Genomic DNA, 22,642 nt, shown 5'->3' with positions numbered 1-22,642 from the left:
CCGAATAAAAATTTCTGGTAGGCCTAAAATTTAAATGATAAGATTAGAGATTAAATGTAACAAGACTTTCTAGAAATATGTCCATTAGGTCTATTTTTTTAAAAATCACACATGAATCAAAGTTGTAACTTCTGTTTTATTTGATTAAATAAATTAAATTTATTTGATTTAAATTTGTATCTACATTTAAATGTTATGAACGAAACACTATATTCAATGTTTTGAAATCTGACCCAGATCCACAGTTAAACCTGCAAACCCGGGTCTCAATATGTATTCCGGTTTGGTTTTCAAGAAAAACTTGTTATTTAAAAATTCTATAAAACCCACACGAAAAACCCTGCTAAAACCCGGAACCCGGCTACCGGTTGAACCAATAGGTGACATGCATGATATGTAGTCAAATTTCACTTAAATGTTTATATTTTTAGTATTCTAATATATATTTATGAATGTTTAGATGGATAGTGGATATATTATTAACTAGGTGTTGTGCCCGTATATGCGGACATAATTTTCTTACGAATATAGAGTTTAAAACTAATGAAAAGTTATATTTTGTACATTTAAATATTAAATAAAAATCTGTTAATTCGGAATAAGTAAATTGAATATCTTTTTATTAATTTCTCGCACGTACAAAGTTTTTAAAATTAGGAATAATTATGTTAAATTGGTGTATATATTTAATTTTAATTCGAAGATACAGTCTATTTTGCTTATTTAGATTTCAATTTTTCAATAATTAACCTATTTTAAAAATATTCATTTTTTGTCACTGAAATTTCATTAGAAAACTAAGATAATGAAAAGAACAAAAAAGATGGTCCAAATCATGATGTCCATTACAAACAAAAATGTGCTTGGAGAGCCTTTTTGCTAAAACAAGTACCTAAAATGTCCGATCTACAAACATGATAACAATAAATTGCTGCAAACCCAAAGGAGATCGATCGGATGTCTTTCACAATTCCGATGACTTCTTTTGACTGGAGGTTGCCAAAGATAGCTCTGATGAGCGTTAAACTGTCGAAGAAAACCTTGAGTGTGAAGAACTCCAAGGTTAGCTCCATGCTAAGCGGCGATCGAATCGCGATGGCCTCTGCAATATGGGGTGAGCTGATGAAGATATCGACCGTAAGTCCATGGAATGGAGTCTCCAGACCTAGACCCAAGAAAACCCATCCCAAACCTGGGGTCAATATGTGTTTGTTCCAGGCAGTGTCAGGATGGCTCCTTGGTGCTTGTCTGACCCGATCTTGATGGAGAAGAAGTACTTTGTTTGCTTCTTTGGCTTTGCCTTGCGATTGAGACCGGCTTTGGGCTAGGTGAACCCCGTAAACTAACACTGGAATTAAGCTTTGGGGTAGGTAAACCCTGTAATCTGAAGTTAGACAGTGGACAACATGATATGTAAACAATAAGCAAAACTGTAGCCACAAAACAAACCACTCCCAATGTATCAACATCCAAAGTCCAGTACTCAAGACTATGCAATGCTGCGAGAGGGAGGCTTGGGAACAGCTAGCAACCGTACAATTACACTCATGTCCACACAAATGTCTTGCAGAGAAAACAACAAGGCCCTTGTGACTGAATTTGACAAGTAAAGCACTGGTTGTTATTCTAACTAAATTTTCCAAATCAGAGCATGAACCATGACCCAAACTCACAACACAAGTCCAAAGGTTAAGAAGATTGAAACCTCTACACCGGATGATTGGAGACAGAGGTCGGGGACGCTGGTATATGGAGGAAGAGATGAGCGTGCGGGGGACACACCAAGAGCCATACCACTGGAGTAACCCAACGCCAGATCTACGACTTGAGAAACCGTTTAGGGAGAAGGATTGTGGGATTCATCGACGAACGGGATTTGAACGAGGGTGAAGGTCGCTCTGGCGGCTCTGTGAAGAATGAGAGATTCCAATGGTATCAGAGGACTCATGAACGGTGGAGAATCTGGTGGAGGTCTTGACCGCAGCGGAGGAGGAGCTTTACCCTTTGAGGCCATGGAAGAGTAGAACGAGCTTCTGAGCGCCGGATTTGGATCGGATTAGGGCCTACAAGCGGAGGCGCCTAGGGAGGTGGGCCTGGGAGCTTCTTTAAAAATATTCATCTAACTTAAAAAATCTAGGGTTTGCCTAGACCCACTTGTCGCCGTTGCTTTCGTAGAACTGGTTTGCTCAGAATCTCTATTTCGTGTCATTGCTTTGGGATTCTGGCCTTGGAAGGATTTTCCAAACAAGTAGCTTACCTTTGTCAACTATATAATGGATTTGATAAGCCAGTTGCCCAAAGCGCTGCTCTTGAGAATATTGTCGCTACTGCATGCGCAAGATGCTTTTGTCTAAACGATGGCGGTTTCTTTGGACGTCTGTGCCAAGACTTGAATATGATGATAGCTACCAGAGTATTGAATACGGAAGATTTTCCCGCTTTGTAGTCAGGTTTTTGTTTCTCCACTAGGCTCCTGTGATAGAAACTTCGCATTTTAAACTTGGGAAAACCTGTGGTGCTGAAGATATCCGACTGTGGATTAGAGCTGCAGATAAATGCTGTATGCAGGGTGAATCTCCACCCATAGTACTTCCAAGTAGTTTGTACACAGGGTGTAGAATGCTTGTGACTAAATAAAGTGATCCTTAAAGATGTTTCTTCCTCGGTTTCCTTCCCATCTCTTAAAACTTTGAGCCTTGTATCTGTGGAGCACCCTGGTAATGAATTCGTCAGCAGTCTTTTTTATCTAGCTGTCATGTTCTTGAAGAATTGCATGTGGAACCATGTCTATCCGACAACCTGACTGTTTTCACCGTCAGAGTGCCTTCTCTAAAGAGTTTGGTCTTGCACGCATCAAAAGGGATGCATGGGTTCGTGATAGATGCTCCTTCTTTCGAGTGGTTGGACATTGTCGATTATAGGGATGAGCTTTGCCATTGCATTATTGATGATATGCCTAAGATTCTGACGGCATGTTTTGACATGAGTTATACGCACTCTGGGGAGATTCTGCGCTTTCTTACTTCAGTCAAGCGGCTTGATTTATGTTTGTTAAACAAAAATGATGTTAGAGCAAATATGTATATAGTGACAGAGACTAGGAGTTAGGCTAGGCTGAGCCCCATTAAGATGGATTATGTTTAAGGTCCTCACGTTAATTACGTATATTTATTATGTCAAATGCAACAACAAGTGGTTTTTGAAATTTGTTTCTTTTACATATTTCTTTTTATTTAAGGATAAATAAATCAAGTTATAGATTGGTGATGGAAAAATAAACAAAACTAGATTTTGACCCGCGCGGGCGCGCATGTGTATTTTTTAAAAAATATAATGCTATTTGTATTTTATGTCACTATTTAGGGTTGGGCAAAAAACTCGAATTCGAATAATCGAACCGATTCCAATCCGAATAAGTAGTACCAAATCCAAACCGAAATTGATTAAATATCCGAATTATTCAAAATTTTGGTATTTGGAGAACTGAAACCTAATCCGATCTGAACCGAAATATTTTGGGTATCCAAAATAGATTTATATACTTATATATATATTAATTATTTTTAGATTTAATATATATAAAACATCCATAATATATATGATACTTTTAAGTTCGTTTAAATACTTAATAATATATACAAATAATCAAACGTAAATATCTAAAAGAGTTAAAATATACTCAAAACTCTAAAAATACTTAAATAATTATTAATTCTCTATCCAAATGTTCAAACCAAACTAATTTAAATTGGTTATCCAAATCCAAACCGAATCCTCAAATATCTAAACCGAACACGAAATCCCAAACAGACCCGAAAACGAACTCGAGCGCCCACCCCTAATCACTATTATATATCCTATATGTGTCATCATAGGTTACAAAAATATGTGTTATCATATAATTAATCGTATTTTATACGTATCATCAATTCAGTTTTCTTATAATTAATAATATTTTATACGTACAATCATATAAATAATCACATATATTATATTTTTAAATTTCAATGTGAAATATAAAAAATCATAATTTAATTTGGTGAAATTGGGCTTTGTATTTTATTTTTCTTATATATATTGAAAACATTTTTATAATGGTTATTGGAAAATATGTTAGTAAAAAGCAAAATTTGAATATCTATTTATATTTTTGAATGAATTTTTGATATAAATTAATTTTAAATTATTATTTTGATTTGAATATGTATATCAAGTAACATAAATCCACTACTTTTTAATATAATGTAATGGACTTTCAATTTTTTAAATAGCATAAGCCCATTACTTTTTTTATTTCTAACTTATTGTTATTCATGTTTTCAAACAACACTACTTTTTTAACTGCTATTTACGTTGTCAAACAAAAACTTAAAGTACTTCTACTTTAATAGGATTGATAAGGAACGGAAAATTATTTGAAAATTGAATAAATAAAATAGTATATTTTTTGTTTATTTTTTCCATCAAAATTGAAGGAATTTCATTTTCGTAGATTCTTTTATAAATGAGGAAATAGAAGAAAGAAAGATCAGTGTGTCAATAATTTGACAAAAAAAGTTCAATCTGATCAGTATAAAATTTAAGTAACAAGAAATTCATCATTTTCTAGTCACTAATTGAAGCTGTATTTGTAATTAAAAACAAATTAAAAAATGCTGAAACATGAACAAGCACTTTTGATTCAGAGCCAGGAAAATGAAATTGGGAAGCTGAACGCTGCTGTTCGTTATCTAGCTAGCAAAGACTCTACCGTGGCTGTTTACTGGTGTAAAACTCCTTTTATCTTCGTTCTTGTGTAATATAAAATTCTCAATTATAAATGCGTTTTAAATTTGGCAAAAAGAAAATGTGTTTCAGTGGAATCGTCCACTTTGTTTGTTTTTGAGCGACATTTTTATTACATACGAAAGAAGGGGTATGCTTTTGTTAAATCTAAAGGGAAATTTGACCTCATGTCTATAACAACCCAAAAATAAGATTCTAATCATAGCAGCTTTTAGGGTACAATATTCTGCATATTTTATGTATAATACCCAAAATATCTCATTATGCGCGTGAGAAATTGTAAGGTCCACCGTCTCTTTATTTTTCGATAACCTCTGGAAACTTTGCAAATGATCTCAATTTCCTATCGAGACGAAGGAATCAAGGTAAGTCCGGTAAGATTGAAGAGCATGGTAGTCTATCTCAAAACTTTCGCAACCATCCCACTGTGTATTACATGCACTTACATTGGAACAGCCGTTTTTTTTTTTGCAGATCCAGTTTTAATGGTTTTAAGAAGATGAAGAATCAGATGATTGACTGAATTGGAGAAGATAAACAGTAGTTTTGTGTAATGTATTATATTCTATTTTATACTCACAATATAGTATGTTACGATTCTCCTCTTGCTATTTGGCAAATTGTATCTTGTTCGCCTTCTGACTCTCTCCTTCACTACTCCACTAGCTCCATTGTGTTTTTCTTCAGCACCGTCGTCACTCATCGCCATCCCAGAGTCAGATGATGGATTGCATTTGAGAAGTAGAACAATGCTCTCTATTAGTATGTTTAATTCTATACTATTGTAACAAATGGAATAGAATGCAAAGTCAGACAAATGTTAAAAGTTCACTCATCGCCATCCCAGAGTCAGATGATGGATTGCATTTGAGAAGTAGAACAATGCTCTCTATTAGTATGTTTAATTCTATACTATTGTAACAAATGGAATAGAATGCAAAGTCAGACAAATGTTAAAAGTTGCATTGAAATGAATCGTCTGTTTTGAGTTCTCTAAAGATAAAAATTTATATCTACTGCGCATAATTTTTTTTCATGAAGAATATATATCAATTCTTGCATAAATTATTGTAAATATTATAGTATACTATTCTATTGTCAAAGTATAGTATATATCAATATTTATTCTTCTCTTTTGTTTTTGTAGTCTGCATTCTATTCCCCATCTTTTTCTTCTCTTAACTTATATTTGTCTTCCTTTCATCCTCAATATTTTTCTCTCTCAGTAACAATGCAATTAATTTTTTTTGCTAACATAATATGTATTATAGTTGTTATAGTACTAGTATAAAGTAATTGCAACAATGCAAATAAGTTTTGTTGATATACTATGTATTCAATATAACAGTATAATATCATGTTAATTGTGCACATCATGTCTAAGGCTGTCATTTTTTTTTCTTTTTCATTCTCCTCGAACATATCATTGTCACCATCGCCACTACTGATTGTTTCATCGCAGCCGTCATCTTCTCTTTCACCACAGGCACCACCCGTCATCTCTTCCACCTCTAGTGTTCAAACGTACCCACTATAGCCGCATCCACTTGAATTACTTGTTATACCTTCTCCAACAAAATGTTTTTCTATAGCAACATCGGCAGGCTATGCTATATCACATATAGTATACTAAAATTTTCACCCTTATCGTCTTTATCTGTTAGCATATATATGTCTCGTACACAGTACAGTACAACACTTTCAAGCCTTTTATGGTCACCACTGCTATAAGGTTTATCTTATTGCATTGGAGTCCACCTTCGCGCCCCAGAAACCCCTAGGCTAATGGTCTCTTTAGCTTTTGTGGTGCTAATACTACATCATATATATTATAGTATAGTGTTGCTTATCGTGTAATACACTTATAAAAAACGTTGTGTTTCCAGTTACGTGAATATAGTAAGCTAATGGTTACGATAGAAATGTGTCACTCTCTTTATCTTCACGCGCATGCGAGTGCAAGGTGAAAAATGTCAAGAATTGGCTCTAATAGTCATATCCCATGACTTCCGCTTTACTATGGCTATATTCTTTATTTTGGAGACTCTTATGAATATCGAGCAAAATCACCCAAATCTAAAAAATGTATGGTTTTGTTACGGTGGCACGTGCACATGTCTCAGCCCAAAAGTTAAACATAATGAGGAAAAATCAGTGCGGTGGAGGATTTGGATACCATGTTTATGGATCGAAAGACCATATATGTACTAACACATGAGCAATATTGATAGAAGCTAATTAGCTTGGGAAAGGACGAGACACATGGACAGGAGTTAAACGTGTCAAGAGGTGGAAACGTCTCCACGATGAAGACTTGAGCAAGGTAGAAGAACAAGTCTTATGGGAAGCGACTGTTGAGACTTGAGCAAGATAGAGGACCAAGTCTTATGGTGAAGCTTCCTACACAATTCTCAACTGACCGAGGGACAAGGAAAGTAAGGTATTTATTTCGTTATTTCATAATTACCCCCATCTTTTTGATGATTTGTGTGAGAAATTTTCTGAGTCTTTGCCGTTAGGCTTGGGTACCTAACGTCATGCATTGCTGTGGATACATCTGTGTCTGTTGGTCGTTAAAACGTTTTTCAGATGGTCACAAACGAGATCCTTTTTGACATCATCTCTCGTCCTGCCGAAACATATGTGAAATGAAACACCGAGTTCGTTTGATATTCTTTGACTTTGGCTCTTTCGGTGTGATCCATTTGACTATTATATTCATTTTGTTGATTATGAATAAAATTATTTGATATTTTTAAAAATGTGGTTTTGAGTTTTTATTACCTAAAATTATTTAATACTTTTTTAAAAAAATATTTGTTTTTTTGTAGAAATAATTTCCTTATTTTTGGTTTTGTTTTTGCTATTTGTTGGGTTCACCATTTTTTGTTAGTTTGTTGCTAGCTTGTCTTAAAATAGTTTGTTTCTGCACTTATTTTTCCTATCTTTTTCTTTTTGATCATATTTTTAAAGTTATTATTTTAATATTTTTAAGGGGGATTTTTTTTGGGTGCTCACATTGTAGATATTGACACCGGCTACTGTATAGTTAAGCTAAGACTACGAAGAATAAAGTCCTCGTGTCGAATATCATCCTAAATACTCTCTATAACGTTAGACTAAGTCTTATTTGGTTTTATATATTTTATATTTTAAAATATAAAATATCTAGATTTTTTTATTAGCCAGTTACTGTGTACTAATAATTAACATTAATTTTTATTTTTTTCAGTAAGATACAACGCAGCGGGTGTGTACATGTGTATAGTAACTGGAAATCCAGGTTGTTGTCTCCCGAGATTTGGTGTGTCTCATTCTCTCTTTGGCCTTTCTCTATATAAAGTTCACAGGTCGAGAGAGACAAGGGACACCACTTAAACGATCAGACAGTTGATTAGAAAGAGAACTGTCGGAAAATGGACGATATCAACCAAGAGTTCAACAATTACTGGGAACCCAGCTCCTTCCTCCAAAACAAAGAGTTTGAATACGACAGGTTCTTCCTTCTTTTTCTTGATTACTTTCTTTGAAGCACTTGAGTTTTTGATAGTTTTTCTTGTTGATATAAAAAGCTGGCCGTTGGAGGAAGCTATCTCTGGGTCGTATGATTCGAGTTCTCCTGATGGTGCGGCCTCGTCCCCGGCTTCAAAGAATATTGTGTTGGAGAGAAACAGAAGGCAAAAGCTTAACCAGAGGCTCTTTGCTCTTCGATCTGTTGTTCCTAATATCACTAAGGTTCGCAACTCAAAACTCTTTGTCTTCTAGTTCCAAGATCCATGCTTATTATTATGGATTTTATTTTTATTTTATGGTAGATGGATAAAGCATCAATAATCAAAGATGCTATAAGTTACATACAAGGGTTACAATTTGATGAAACGAAGCTTGAATCCGAGATCAGAGAACTTGAATCTACACCAAAGAGTAGCTTGAGTTTCGGTAAAGATTTTGATCGTGATCTACTGGTTCCTGTCACATCCAAGAGGATGAGGCAGCTTGATTCTGGCTATTCCCGTTCTCTCATAGAAGTTCTTGAAGTAAGTTTCTTGGTTCCTAGTTGCACATTGAATCACAAATTTTAAAAACGGTTGGTACTAAAAAAATAGTGGGGTTTTGGGTGATTGAAGTTTAAGGTAACATTCATGGGAGAGAGGACAATGGTGGTGAATGTAACATGTAATAAGAGGACAGACACAATGGTGAAACTGTGTGAAGTTTTTGAGTCATTGAATCTAAAAATCATCACTTTCAATCTCAACTCTTTCTCCGGCATGATCTTCAACACTCTCTTCATTGAGGTCAGCAATTAGTTAATTAATATTAAGAAGTAACGATTACAATTAGTCAAGTAGTGGATAGTAAACTTTTCAAGAAAAAAAAAGTAAAAGGAAGCATTCAAATAGTAGTATATTATTACTTTAGTTAACTTTTCTTAAAGTCTCCATCATCCAATGCTAATTATGTTAATCGCACCATACTACTAGTTTCTCTTGTTTCTCAAGAGATTCCTAAATTTTTTTTATATAATCTCGTCTGGATTTTTGAAGGATTTTGTGTGGTTTAAATGCTCTTGCCAAATTATTTTAACACTAAATGCCTTGTGGCTTGTTGGTGACGCTGGCAATGATCCATTGTGGTATTACTTTATTCGTTTACTTGAGAAAAGAAATATAAATACTTTTCCATAATGTAAGATTTCTTGATTTGATACTGATTTAGACGACATAGACCTTTCTGGTTGATTTAAAGTAAGATCTTATTAGAGTAAAGTAATGATTAAATTAGGAGAAATATATTCGGGTTAGCTTAAGTTTTTTGGGTTTGGTAGTCTGGGTACTAATACATTTATTTTTGTTGGCCACTTAACCGTGTGGCCCTATTGCCAAATTTTGGTCAACAGGTAAATTACATGATATTGAAATCTAAATAATATTGTATATTCCTATTTCCACTTTAAAAGCGTCAACTGTAAAAAAAAAAACAAAATCTAAAACATTTTTTCATGTTTTTCTGTCAGTTGATTTTTTTTTTAAAATCCTTTGTTATACTAGTTTCTAATGGTTATAACATAAATGGATTACATATCGGAAGCTTCCAGTGCGGATCAAACATTTATTGGAGTGTTGTTTCAGTTTATCCTTTTTAAGAAATTTGGTCCCACACTCATTGGCTGGTCCATTTGGCTACTAAAAATAAAATAATGCTACCTATGTGGTAAGCAGAATCTGATTGCTTTGTAGTGAATGTTGCGAATTAAATAACAGTGCATTATAAATGATAAAACATATATAATTCTGCTAAATGTGTCATATTGCCTGGAGTTAATAAAAGTATAGCTGATTCCACCAAATGCCTCATAGAGAAATAAAGAAATTTATTTTATCAAAAAAATGAAATAAAGAAATTTAGAGTCAAAAGTATTGGAAATGAGATTATGATCGCAATTGCTAATATAATAATACGTGGTGGCTTTATCTTGGTGAGACCCGTCTCTTACATGACTATGTCTAGGTCCGGTTCTATGTATTTAGATGCCTAAACACGAAAAATATTTGTCCATTGATGCCGTAAATTTTTTATATAATTTTACAAATTCTGGCACTTAAATAGGTGTTTTGTGAGCTTTAATTCAGGACCAGTCCTGCTCATTTCTTCATTTCAGTTTTCAATTTGTATTGTCCTGTTAAAGCATTGATGATATAATTAATAATAAAAATATTCTTTCATTTAACAGGCAGATGAAGAAGAACAAGATGTGTTGAGGTTGAAAATAGAATCAGGAATAGGAGCTTATAATGGAGCTCAGAGCCCCACTTGGAGCATGGAGTCTATATACTAAAAAGTTTGTATTTTTTATTCTCTCTTTACAAAGAAAAAAATAGTATGTTTTTTTTTTCATTTTCTCCTCCCTTCGTTTTGTTTTTCCATCACGAAGACTTCTTTGCGTTTATGCAATGTCTATAATAATCGTACGCATTGTTTTTTTGTTTTTGTTAATTTTTATTTAATTTTGGGGGAGGGGGGAATGGTATGTTCGTCCTAAATAGAAATCAAAAGGAGATTTGCTTCTTATTTTTCACTGCTAGATAATGCAATCTTAATAGTAAGGTAAATGAAGAGAGTGGACCAATGATTGATTTACGCTTTTGTCAACAAAAGAAACTGATAACATGCCATTTTTGTTAAGTCAAGATAACAAGCCATTTTACATAAAGTGTGTGACTCATAAGTGACTCATCCGTTCATGAATACGGATAATAATGGTTTGGGATAAAATATTTAGATCTTGTTCTATGGGGTTTTGTACTAACTGAGGGTTTTGTGACAAATGGATTAGTTGAGGATGTGTGTTTATCTAGTGGAGGGGATGACGAACGATCTTCTGCATGGGCAGTTGGTTGTTCTTATGGCCATCAGGGCATGCCCACAAAGATCTATGAAAATGAGAATAATGAATTTCTCACTCGAGAACTCTTTAATACTTAAGTTAATATACTTAACAAATACGTAAGTTAAAATATTTCAAATTCGAGTTTTTTTTTGTTTGGGCCGGTTATTTTTGGTTAGGGTTATTTTACCTCTTTTTATTTTACCTATGAGAACATTCCTATACTTAATAACGCTTGTTCAATTAAACATAATATATTCAGAAAGTATGTAGGGTTCTAGCGAGGAACCTTGTTTGTATATCATAACTCCTTTCTGCTATAAATGTTTAGATGTGAAACATGGTGGAATTGTAGCGTGTTGAAACTCTCATCTCTATCCGAATTATATGAAAAATGAACCTCTCCCGTCGTCTTTCTTGGTATTTCTCTTCTTCAGACAAAACAGAAACAGTGCTTTTTAGATTGTGGAAGTTGAAATAACGGTTAAGTAACGCAAAGGCTGACCCCCACCAATCCGTTTTTAATTTAGTGCTATTTTCTTTTCTTTTTTAATCGAATCAGATTTAATATGAACCAATCCGAAAATAATAATTTTAATGGACTAGTGACTACCATACGGACCATCAGCATTTACATGCCCACTCTAAAGCCCATTTACAGAAAAAGGAAAGCAACCAGCATTACAAACTATTTTCATAACCTCTTCTTTCTGTGTAAAAAAGATAATGTTGGATTGAAGTAACCTTCACCATTGATAGACACTGATGACTTACTGCCACTGGTGACTCTTCTTCAATACATCTACGCATTGTAAACTAACCACTCAGTGAGCCTTTTCCTTGGGTGGGTGCTGGGTCTAAATAAAATAAACCCACAAGCCGCAGAGATAGAACAAAAAAAAAACGCATTGGCTCTTGCAATATATCCACCAGGTAGAAAGAAAAACATATAGTAAAATCTAAACATTCTCATACATTTCCATTGTAGGAAGAGATCAAAATTGATAAACACTTTCTTTGCAGGACATGAAACTTCAGGCCCATCTAATAGTTTTAGCTTAAGAGGCTGGAGGAAGTGGTTGGCAGCTTGCACTAGTCACACCACATAACAACAACAACAACAATCCTCGTCTCGCAATAGCAACAAAACTCGTAAGTCATCTCATTCGGATTTAAACTAAAGAGAACTTTCTAGTTCTAACTCACATGATGTCATTGTTTATAGGGCAGAGGATTTGACAATCTTCTGCTAGACAGTCTCTACAAAGACGATATAGCAAGCAGACAGATTCAATTAACCAATGCTGGTTACGGATTTGGAGCAACGGCTACAACCCGAGAACCAGCCTCATCTAACCCCAACCCGCTCCGGATGCAACAAGATATTTTCTGTAAATATCCGAGACCACTTTACTGTTCTCTAAGCAACCCAAATCCGAGTTAAAGATTTGAGTTCATAATTTCACATACAATACAATCTCGAGAAAAAAAAAAATCTTATTTTCCTTTACTCGCACTTCTAAACAACAATCCAAATTGCACAGATTGACTTTGTATTCAATCACGTATCATGATATGCCTTTTTAATTTATTAAGTTCGTGTGCATTCAAGATCGTTTATGAGATAATTTATTACCGCCTAAAAGTATCGTTGTTGAAGAAGTGATAATATAAGACATCTTGTTTTTTGTTCCCGTGAATGTGATATTTTACGAAGAAATATTCACTATGTTGTGATTCGTTTACTTTTTAGGTGGTAAATAAATATTATCGTATAATTAATCGTAAAAGAAAAAAAGAAAATCTGTGTTTAAAACAAGAAAGATATGATTTCTCCACAAATCATCAACAAACTGAATATTCCTACAATATACGGATATATACAGATCATATGATCAGTCAGTCATATCAGATGATACGTATATACGACTACCTCACAGTTTCCTGACCACGTCACATTTTTATATATGTGAGGCCACTATCTCAAAATCTTGTATCACCTCTATTCGATGGAAATATTTTATTCGTATTTAGACTTCTTAGGTACAGTTAACGTTAAGAAAATGATAACTAATACACACTTTATAGCCTGGCTAATAATTATAAGAATTCATATCTAATAATTATAAGAATTCATATGCAACTTTCGGTCGTAGTGAACAAAAGATATATAATACTCTCTCCGTTCCTAAAAAATGTATGTTCTGGAAAAAAAATTTGTTTGAAAAAGATACATTTTTTACATTTTCAAGGTATGATTTTATGAAAAATTGTAAGTTTCAAAAAAATTAATGGTGATTATTGAATTTTTATTGGCTAAAAATTATAAAAAATTGTTATTCACAAAAAACAATGCATATTTAATGAGTTTTTTTAATATATGTGAAAAGTCTAGAATATGCATCTTTTAAAAACAGAGGGAGTAGCATATTTATTGCAGGTCTCTTAGGTTGGATAGGTTTCTTAACGTAATATAAGATACAATTTCTTAGCTTTTAATTACGCTAAGAGACTGTATCTTATAGTACGTTAAGAGATCCAACCTAAAAGACCTACAATAAATACGAAGCTCTGTCTCCTCTTTTTATGGCATCCTCATTTTTCTCAAATTTACATTCCACCTTTTGTTTCAAAAAAATATACTCCCTCTGTTTTTAAAAGATCTATATTCTAGTTTTTTTCACACATTTTAATAAAACACATTAAATTTTCATAATTTTTTGTGTTTATCTTCTTTCCACAATTTTAAGCCAATAAAAAACCAATTAGTGCAATTAAGATTTTTGAAGTTTGCAATTAGTTAATAAAATTTGTATTGAAAATGTAAAAAATGAATCTTTTAGGAACAAAATATTTTTCTAGAATATGTATCTTTAAGGGGAGTATATAAGTAATTTGACCGCAATAGTTGAATATTTAATCAAGCAAGACTTTACCAATTGAGTTTGTACCGTGATACTGATAACGAGACCTTGAATTATTGATACAAATTGAAAAAAATCTTGAGTTTGGCTTACTTAAGATGGCGGGTCAATACGACTACCTCCATGTTGCACTATCATCAGTCATACAAGCTTACGCAGCTATAAGCTTAAGGAAAGAAGAAAAGAACTGTTTTTACATCTAATTTTTTTTCTTAACTAAATTAAATATTGATTATTAGTTTGCAACAGTTTGGTATAGGGAACCAAATTTTAATCTCTCTATTTTCCACATTGAAAATTTAAAGAAAAATATGAGAATATGTATTTTAATAAACAATTTATTAATGAAATGAGAAATTATAGGTTTCACCCATTTCAGTTAGTTCTAACTTGAAAATTCATAAAAATTATTATACTTCACAACTTATAATTCTAATTTTCTGACCATGGGCTTATTCACAGTATGATAAACTCCATGTTTTAGATTTTCTTTTTAAAAAATAAAAGTTTGAATTATAATATTATAGATATTTCATATCAAAAATTGAAAGATTTGTAAACTAATATATGAAAGTTTGTAAACCAGTTTATTTATTATTATTTGGTATGAGTTGTAAATCTGTAAGAATTAACTTGTTATCAAAATCAGAATTTGTGGAGGTAGGACAGCCCAAATAAAACATATTGTACATCTATATAACACATGATATGTCGACAACAAAAAAAATAACACATGGTATCAAAATCATTGATATTATTGACTATAAAGGGAGATTCAGTCCAACATAAGTTAAAAATTATCATTTAAAACAGAGAAATTTTAGAAATTTCATTCATTACTAATCAGTTCAAATTAAAGGCTCACAAAAAAACTTAAAAATTGATGATGTGTTAATGATAAACTAAGTTTCATATAGGTAGTTGGAGAAATAAATAAGTTAGAGCCTATCCAGTTATAATTTACTGATTTTATGTTCGAATATCAAAAAATAGTATTATAATTACTCGATATTGGTCTATTCTGTATATGTTTTTATAGTTTCCCACGCTTAACGTATAGAAAAGTGTTAATGAATGAACTAGGCGTCACATATTGGTAGGTGAAAAAAATAATTAACTGTTATCAATCCACTTATAACTTCGCTTTAAGTTAGAAGATGAGAAAACTTAACATGACGGATCTATAACTCATATGTACTAAACTGAATTATACCATTACTAGTAAATATAAACGTTGTTGGACCAAATCCAAATTTGACCACCACTAGCAACTGATAAGCAAAAATCACAAAAGTGTAAGTTTTAAATTCAATCAAATTGTTACAAAATTCCATAGTTTTTTGTTTGTTTGCTAAGATACAAATTTAATACTTTCATTTATTAATATCAAATTTTCGCGATGGCAAATCACAACAGAAAAAAATTGTGGTCGCAAAGTTGTCTAAATTTTGCTTCTGATTGTTTTGATCGGTCAATTACGGCGGACACGCATAAGCACATATTGGTTACCATTGCAAGTTTTTGTAAATTATATTTTGCTTGGATCAAATTGTAAATTAAAATTTAATACATGATTTTTGCTTATATCAAAGCTTTGTCACTATTGCTGAACTGTAATTTTATGTAGTGATACATAGTCATAATTCACATTATACGAAACCATGGTCTTCGCAAATACATATCATAAATCATGGTAAGGTAATATTTTTCTCACTAAACTATAGAGTAGATTTGATCTCCTTACAACAAAACACTTTTTTGACAATATTGAAACAAAATAGCTAGCATCCTACTTTGACGCAGTTAATTTTATTTTTCTTTCAACAGAGAAAATTTCTTAAGAAAAGACTTATAATTCAATAAATCATTTTTTCTAAATAAATCATTTCTTATTCATTTATATTAAGTTCATTAAAATCACTTAATTGTTTGTTTTTCCAACGGATATCTAGAGTGGCGGGCGCGAGCCGATTGCTTGATACATACGTAAATCGGAATATGTACTTCATAAATAAACAATTACCTTTTTTTGTCAACTTCAATATAAATAGTTTTATTTTATTATGTTGAAATGATTCATCGTCACATTCTATCCAAACTAATAATAATATTAATCATAAGTATAATTATTATTATTATCAGAATTGTTGTTTTTTTTTTGCTAAACATTGTTGTTGTTGTTGTGGTATTCTAAACTTAACGAGCAGCCATATTTGAGAATTCATAAAGGGGGATTAGTTTTGCATATGAACACTACCATTACTTTTTTCAAACTGCTACTAATTACAAAAAAAGTAAATTATTATTGTTATATTGATATTCAGGTAATTACAAAACGAATTAATTAAAAAAACAGACAATAATAATTTACTTTTTTTTTTGTGTGCACAATTTATCCTTACAGATAATAATATTAATTTGAAACGATATTTTGAAATTTATAAAAAGAATAAAAGTCACATAAGTTCTATGAAACTCAAATCATTTCAGAAGACTGATTGAATACTCACTTTGTAATTAAAAAAAAAAAAGAATACATACAACTCTGTAATGTTTGGACTAGAGACCAACAATAAAATCCACCATATCCTTGTATCAAAAATATCAAATCAAACATCTCTCCTCAGATCTCTATGTCAAAAGTTCAAGGAGAATTCATATGTTCATATGTCCACCACCCTTTTCATAATTAATAACCCAAAGATAGCACAATAACCAGTGAAACTCAAAGAACAGTTGTATGAACAAGGTATCACTTTTTCATCGTGAACAAGGTATCACATAAAAAGCTTGATTTGGTATGAATAAAAAGGAGAAAGAAAACATAAAAAAAGACTGAAGAGTTCACGTTCAAAACATGCAGTCTTATTTAAATTTATTTTCACATACAGTAAAATCTCTATGCATTAATATATTTGAACTTTAAACGTTTATCATTATATAGATATTATAATCAATCAACAAATAATATTTATTAATATATAGAAAACTGTTTAATCTATACATTAATTTTAAATGATATTATTAAAATAAAATGGTGAATCTACTAACAAAATGAATTACAAAATTTTGAAATTATAATTAACAATCTGACATATCATAACAGAATAGATGATGATATTCTATTTGCCTATAATATAAAAGTGATGTATGTTCATCAAATCAAAATTAATAAAAATAATGATCATTATTATTAATGTTGATGATCTATGATTTATTTAAAAGCAATTATGCATAAAAGTTAGTTATTGCATTTAAAATTGTTGAAAATTTGGATATAAATTGAAAGATAAAAGTTTTTTTATGCAATAAGTAACACAAAATTAAAAAATTTCACTAATAAGATTTCAGCTTTAAATAGAAACAAACAACATTATATTCTTATTTTAGTATATTCTATGTCAGTTATATAAGAATAAGTTTACATAATTACGATTTATGTTTTAAAAAAAAACATATATTCATATAGGAGGTTCTGAAATAATTATTTTATACTGTAAATTATTTTACATTAGTTCAACTCATGACCAGCATAATTTATATTTTATACTTTAATTTAGTGAATATTAATTTATAGAAGCTTTACTCTGTAACCAATCCATATATATACATACATAGCCAATCAACCTTTTTGCACTTAAACCTTTGTTAGCTAAAACAAAACCAAACAAAAAAATACATGGATTACGTTTTGGTTTTGTTGCCAATCGTATTGTTTCTATTAGCTTACAAATTCTTATTCTCAACCAAAACCAAGCGTTACAATCTCCCACCAGGACCAACTCCCTTTCCCATCGTCGGCAATCTCCACCTCGTGAAACCGCCGGTCCACCGTCTCTTCCGCAACTTTGCGGCAAAATATGGCGAAATCTTCTCCCTACGTTACGGCTCTCGCCAAGTCGTCGTGATATCTTCTTTGCATCTCGTCAGAGAATGCTTCACCGGTCAGAGCGACGTCATTTTAACAAACCGGCCGCATTTTCTGACCGCCAAATACGTCGCCTACGACTATACCACGATCGGAACCGCCGCTTACGGCGACCATTGGCGTAATCTCCGCCGTATTTGCTCTCTTGAGATCCTTTCCTCTCACCGTCTCACCGGACTCCTCTCCGTTCGTAGAGACGAGATCCAACGGTTGCTCACGAGACTCTCGCGTGACTATAATGGCCATGTCGTTGAGCTTGAGCCTCTTCTTGCAGATTTAACTTTCAATAATATTGTCCGTATGGTCACAGGAAGACGCTACTACGGAGACCAGGTTAGTTTCATCTAAACAAACATGTATCAACGTTTAATACAAACAAATATTAAAAAAAAAACCGTTAGACAGGAATTGAGGTTTATAGGAATTAGTGCTTAGCCGTATGCATGGGTCGCATAGACCGATTTTCTAAATATTGTTTCGTAATCGTTTTGCATTTAGACACCGTCTATATCGATTTTTAAAACGCTGAATACTAATAACCTCACTCTTCCGATATACTTCTAAATTCTAATGTTGTTGTAGAATATATTAAATGTTTACATACCAAACATGGACCTGCTATATATGTATTTATGTAATTGGTTTCTCTACTTTTTGTGCATGAGAATTCATTCGATGTCGAATATATCGGCTAATTGTTTTGCTTATATGTTTGTTTCTTAAAGGTTCACAACGAGGAAGAGGCGAATCTATTCAAGAAATTAGTGACAGAGATCAACGACAATAGTGGTGCGAGCCATCCAGGAGATTATCTACCGATTCTCAAAGTTTTTGGCCACGGCTACGAGAAGAAAGTGAAAGCACTTGGCGAAGCCATGGACACTTTCTTGCAGCGGCTACTCGATGATTGCCGAAGAGATGGGGAAAGCAACACAATGCTTAGTCATTTGTTGTCTTTACAACAAGACCAACCCATGTACTACAGTGACGTCATCATCAAAGGCCTCATGCTCGTAAGTACTCTCTCGTACATATAGAATTTAGACAAATCATATAAATTGACCCCTTTTGTTTCTTGACCTGTGTATGCGTTCACATGTTATATGCTTTTCTTCTATTAAATATTAGTATTTTTGTGTGTCTAGTCAAAATGTAATTACAAATGCAAACATAAAGAACTGAAGAAAGATTGATGCATGGTTTGTGCTTTACATTTTATATTTACAAAATATGAAATATAAGATGAACTAAGATATTTGAATATGTATTATATGTTTTTCTCCAATAAAATATTAGTATTTGGTGTGTGTTTATCAATATTTAGTTATAAATGCAAACATAAAGAACTGAATGAAGAAAGATCCATGGTTTGTGTGTTTACATATAATATTTACAAAATATGTATATGTAAAGATGAACTAACATATTTGAATGTGCATATAGAGTATGATGCTTGCGGGGACGGATACTGCAGCCGTGACGCTAGAATGGGCCATGGCGAATTTGTTAAACAACCCTGAAGTGTTGAAGAAGGCAAAGGCCGAGATAGACGTTAAGATCGGACAAGAACGTTTAGTCGACGAGCCGGACATTGTGAATCTCCCTTATCTCCAAAACATAGTCTCCGAGACTTTTAGGCTGTGTCCTGCCGCACCACTCCTTGTCCCGCGTTCTCCTTCTGAAGATCTCAAGATTGGTGGATACGACGTGCCACGTGGCTCTATCGTAATAGTGAACTCTTGGGCCATACATAGAGACCCGAAGCTCTGGGATGAGCCCGAGAAGTTCATGCCCGAGCGGTTCGAAGACAAAGAAGCGGCGAACACTAATAAGCTGATGATGTTTGGGAATGGACGAAGGACGTGTCCGGGTGCGGCTTTGGGACAAAGGATGGTGTCGTTGGCTTTAGGATCGTTGATTCAATGCTTTGACTGGGAAAAAGTCAACGGTGAGAAGATTGATATGACCGAGAATTCTGGAATGGCTATGCGTAAGCTCGTGCCGTTACGAGCCGTTTGTTATCAGCGTCCCATTATGGCTAGTCTCTTTGCTTAAAGTTACAATATATTAAGTTACTTGGTTCACCCTTTAAAAGTAAGCGCTTCAAGTGTCATTTTCGGGTTTCTTTTTAATAAGTTTGGTATGATTGTTTTAAGGATTAAATAATACTTAGAAAATGTAAGATTCGATGGATGTTATGATGTTAATACTAAGATTCGATTCACGATAAAACGATAGTTTGTTGATACTGTGCATTGGATACTACCAATAAAATAAAGAGCTGTAGATGACCAAATTCTTAATAACATTTAAGAAAATAACATATGTAATTCAGTAACGAAAAAAATAACATTTGCACATCGATCATGCTCTACTTTCTGAGGTAGCCGGTCACATGGAATGACGTGAAAGATCATGTGAAGATATAACGGGTCACATGGAATATGTCACATTGAGATGTTGCATCATAAATAGAGTGAAAACATTATCCTATATAGAATGGAATCAAAACAGTAACCAATTATATTTTCAGTTAAATTGGTGGCATTTTTTAGAAAAAATAAATAAATATGTGTTTATTTAGACAAACATCATATATTACAAAACAAAAGAAATATTGAATATGAATTTTATTTTTTTTGAAGAATATGAATTTTGATTTGAATGCTTTGGTTCTCCCTCCAAAAGTAAATGTGAATTTTTAAAATCTAATAGTATATGACTTATTATATAAAAAAATATTTTCATCGTAATCAGTCGATCTCTTTATTTGGTGAATAGATAATATTATCATTATAATATATTCAACAGACATATCATACCTACCTTATCAAATTGGTTACACATGGAGGGGGGATGTCATAAAAATAATACTTATAAATTTGAGTAAAACACAACACCAACTTTTTCATCAATCAAAAATGTCAATTACTTGAATCCCCAATTTTGTTACATCGTCAAAGAGAGTTTACCTGGACAACTATGAATTCTAATATAATTTAGCAAAAAAAAAAAAAAAAAAAAAATCTCTGTCGTTCGAGCTGTAAGAACTAGTTCATTCATGGTTATATGAAAAAGGTTAATGTCTAGACAAAAGTAGTTTGCAACATTTATCATACATTTTTCTGTTATTAAATTATGTAGTTTTTGAAGTGTGTAGTCATATAATATAACTCATGTGAGTAGCAATTTTTCACTACAAAGGAGTTTGTGTGCATAGAAGTTCACAATGGTCAGACAGCTCGCTTCTGGACAGACTTGTGGCACCCACGAAGCAGATTGATTGAGATTGCAGGGGAAACCGGTACTCAAAAACTGGGCATTGATCGAGCAGCACTGATCAGTGATGTAAGGACTGCTGATGGAGTTTGGAGATTTCGGAGATGCCGGGACAGACAGATGCGCGAAATTATCAATATGATTGAGAATCATCAGATGGAAGTTAATCACCACGCTCCTGACGTGGTCATGTGGAGGAAAAATGAAACCGAGTATTGCAGACAATTTTTCACAGCAGAGACATGGCAAAGAATTCGGATTCATGGTGGTCTCAAGGAGTGGAGTGAAGTTGTGTGGTTCCAATTGGGAGTGCCGAGGTTTGCGTTTATTACTTGGCTGGCGATAAGGAATAGGCTCTCCACCGGCGAGCGCACAGGAGCTTGGGGCCAACCACAAGGATGTCTCTTTTGTGGAGAGCCAAATGAGACAAGAGATCACTTGTTTTTTGCGTGCCCCTACACATACACTCTATGGCTTGAAGTTGTTGGCACTCTGCTAGGGAGACCACCTGATCCTGACTGGGAGAGCACTCTTGAACTTCTTACTACCCATAGCTATGGGCGACTTGAGTATCTGTTGGTAAGGCTGGTTTTTCAAACTGCAATATATATAATCTGGAGGGAGAGAAACGATCGGAAGCATCTGAAGAAGCCAAAGTTGCCGAGTCAATTGGCTAGGATTGTGGACAAAACAGTTAGAAACAGAATAACTTCTACTGGTTATGCGACGAAGCCTCGGCTGAGAGGGCTCATGCAAGTCTGGTTCTTAGCTCATACGTAGTTTTATACTTAGGCATAGCCATCTATTATCTATTATTATAAAAGAGTGTTTGCTTCAGCTAGATAAGTTGGACTCTCTTGCTTCGACACGTGTCGCATAAGTATGAAACCCGGCGTTTCATTGCAGAAAAGAAACAAAGGTCGTCTCTTCCACTTCGTGCGACGACGACTCGGCGCCGTTTGCGTTTCTTCCCACGATCTGAAACGTCTGAGTTAAGGCTTCGTGTTTAATCCCAGTGATTCACTCCCCCACATGTCGTCTTCAATACTTTGTTTCGATCTGAAAGGCGGTGTTTGTTCTGTATAAATATGTGTGAGTATTCATCTCCTTAATCTCATCTTATCTTCGTATCTCCTATATCTCTCGCCGATGTGGACTTGCTCGGATCTCTCTTTGTCAGATGCCTCAGTGGTTCTGTGTTGGTACTCTATGCCCGTGGTGGAGGTTTTCTGGTCTGTTCTGGTATCTCTCTATGAAGTTGGAAGCTTGAGCCTCTTCTCGCCTCTCTCGGTGGTGGTTTTGTGCCACCGAAGGTTTATTGCGGCGAGTAACCCTTGA

At 33.4% G+C, this 22,642-nt stretch overlaps 4 protein-coding genes and 1 pseudogene across 4 annotated transcripts; all 5 read left to right on the top strand.

Moving 5' to 3' along the window:
* The first annotated feature begins 2,273 nt into the window (after positions 1 to 2,273).
* LOC106329755 lies at positions 2,274 to 3,108 on the top strand (annotated as a pseudogene).
* A 4,962-nt stretch (positions 3,109 to 8,070) lies between these two features.
* Positions 8,071 to 10,818, top strand: LOC106333321 (transcription factor bHLH35-like). Its single transcript, XM_013771784.1, has 5 exons — positions 8,071 to 8,281; positions 8,358 to 8,520; positions 8,601 to 8,822; positions 8,913 to 9,083; positions 10,520 to 10,818. Exons 1-5 carry the CDS (start codon positions 8,202 to 8,204, stop codon positions 10,622 to 10,624), a joined length of 741 nt encoding a protein of 246 aa, XP_013627238.1. The 5' UTR covers positions 8,071 to 8,201; the 3' UTR covers positions 10,625 to 10,818.
* A 334-nt stretch (positions 10,819 to 11,152) lies between these two features.
* On the top strand, positions 11,153 to 12,766 carry LOC106329754 (putative clathrin assembly protein At5g57200). The gene is made up of 3 exons (XM_013768400.1): positions 11,153 to 11,203; positions 12,239 to 12,325; positions 12,399 to 12,766. The coding sequence occupies exons 1-3, from the start codon at positions 11,153 to 11,155 to the stop codon at positions 12,615 to 12,617; spliced, it is 357 nt and encodes a 118-aa protein (XP_013623854.1). The 3' UTR covers positions 12,618 to 12,766.
* Positions 12,767 to 17,750: 4,984 nt separating this feature from the next.
* LOC106332501 (cytochrome P450 81F1-like) lies at positions 17,751 to 20,245 on the top strand. Its single transcript, XM_013770966.1, has 3 exons — positions 17,751 to 18,358; positions 18,751 to 19,038; positions 19,469 to 20,245. Exons 1-3 carry the CDS (start codon positions 17,777 to 17,779, stop codon positions 20,078 to 20,080), a joined length of 1,482 nt encoding a protein of 493 aa, XP_013626420.1. The 5' UTR covers positions 17,751 to 17,776; the 3' UTR covers positions 20,081 to 20,245.
* A 1,197-nt stretch (positions 20,246 to 21,442) lies between these two features.
* Positions 21,443 to 22,084, top strand: LOC106329753. The gene has a single exon (XM_013768399.1). The coding sequence runs from the start codon at positions 21,443 to 21,445 to the stop codon at positions 22,082 to 22,084; it is 642 nt and encodes a 213-aa protein (XP_013623853.1).
* The last annotated feature ends 558 nt before the right edge of the window (positions 22,085 to 22,642 follow it).

Source organism: Brassica oleracea, chromosome C3 (genome assembly GCF_000695525.1).
Source record: "Brassica oleracea var. oleracea cultivar TO1000 chromosome C3, BOL, whole genome shotgun sequence".
In the NCBI taxonomy this organism is placed as follows: Eukaryota; Viridiplantae; Streptophyta; class Magnoliopsida; order Brassicales; family Brassicaceae; genus Brassica; species Brassica oleracea.
The sequence above is the reverse complement of the archived record's forward strand: the minus strand, read 5'-3'. Positions and strand labels throughout refer to the sequence as shown.

Coding starts and splice junctions, on each gene's coding strand:
- LOC106332501 (XM_013770966.1), top strand. CDS start 17,777: ATGGATTACGTTTTGGTTTTGTTGCCAATCGTATTGTTTCTATTAGCT. Junction 18,359..18,750: donor GACGCTACTACGGAGACCAG/GTTAGTTTCATC, acceptor TGTTTCTTAAAG/GTTCACAACGAGGAAGAGGC. Junction 19,039..19,468: donor TCATCAAAGGCCTCATGCTC/GTAAGTACTCTC, acceptor ATGTGCATATAG/AGTATGATGCTTGCGGGGAC.
- LOC106329754 (XM_013768400.1), top strand. CDS start 11,153: ATGACGAACGATCTTCTGCATGGGCAGTTGGTTGTTCTTATGGCCATC. Junction 11,204..12,238: donor TTGTTCTTATGGCCATCAGG/GCATGCCCACAA, acceptor TTAGCTTAAGAG/GCTGGAGGAAGTGGTTGGCA. Junction 12,326..12,398: donor TCGCAATAGCAACAAAACTC/GTAAGTCATCTC, acceptor CATTGTTTATAG/GGCAGAGGATTTGACAATCT.
- LOC106329753 (XM_013768399.1), top strand. CDS start 21,443: ATGATTGAGAATCATCAGATGGAAGTTAATCACCACGCTCCTGACGTG.
- LOC106333321 (XM_013771784.1), top strand. CDS start 8,202: ATGGACGATATCAACCAAGAGTTCAACAATTACTGGGAACCCAGCTCC. Junction 8,823..8,912: donor CTCTCATAGAAGTTCTTGAA/GTAAGTTTCTTG, acceptor GGGTGATTGAAG/TTTAAGGTAACATTCATGGG. Junction 9,084..10,519: donor TCAACACTCTCTTCATTGAG/GTCAGCAATTAG, acceptor TTCATTTAACAG/GCAGATGAAGAAGAACAAGA.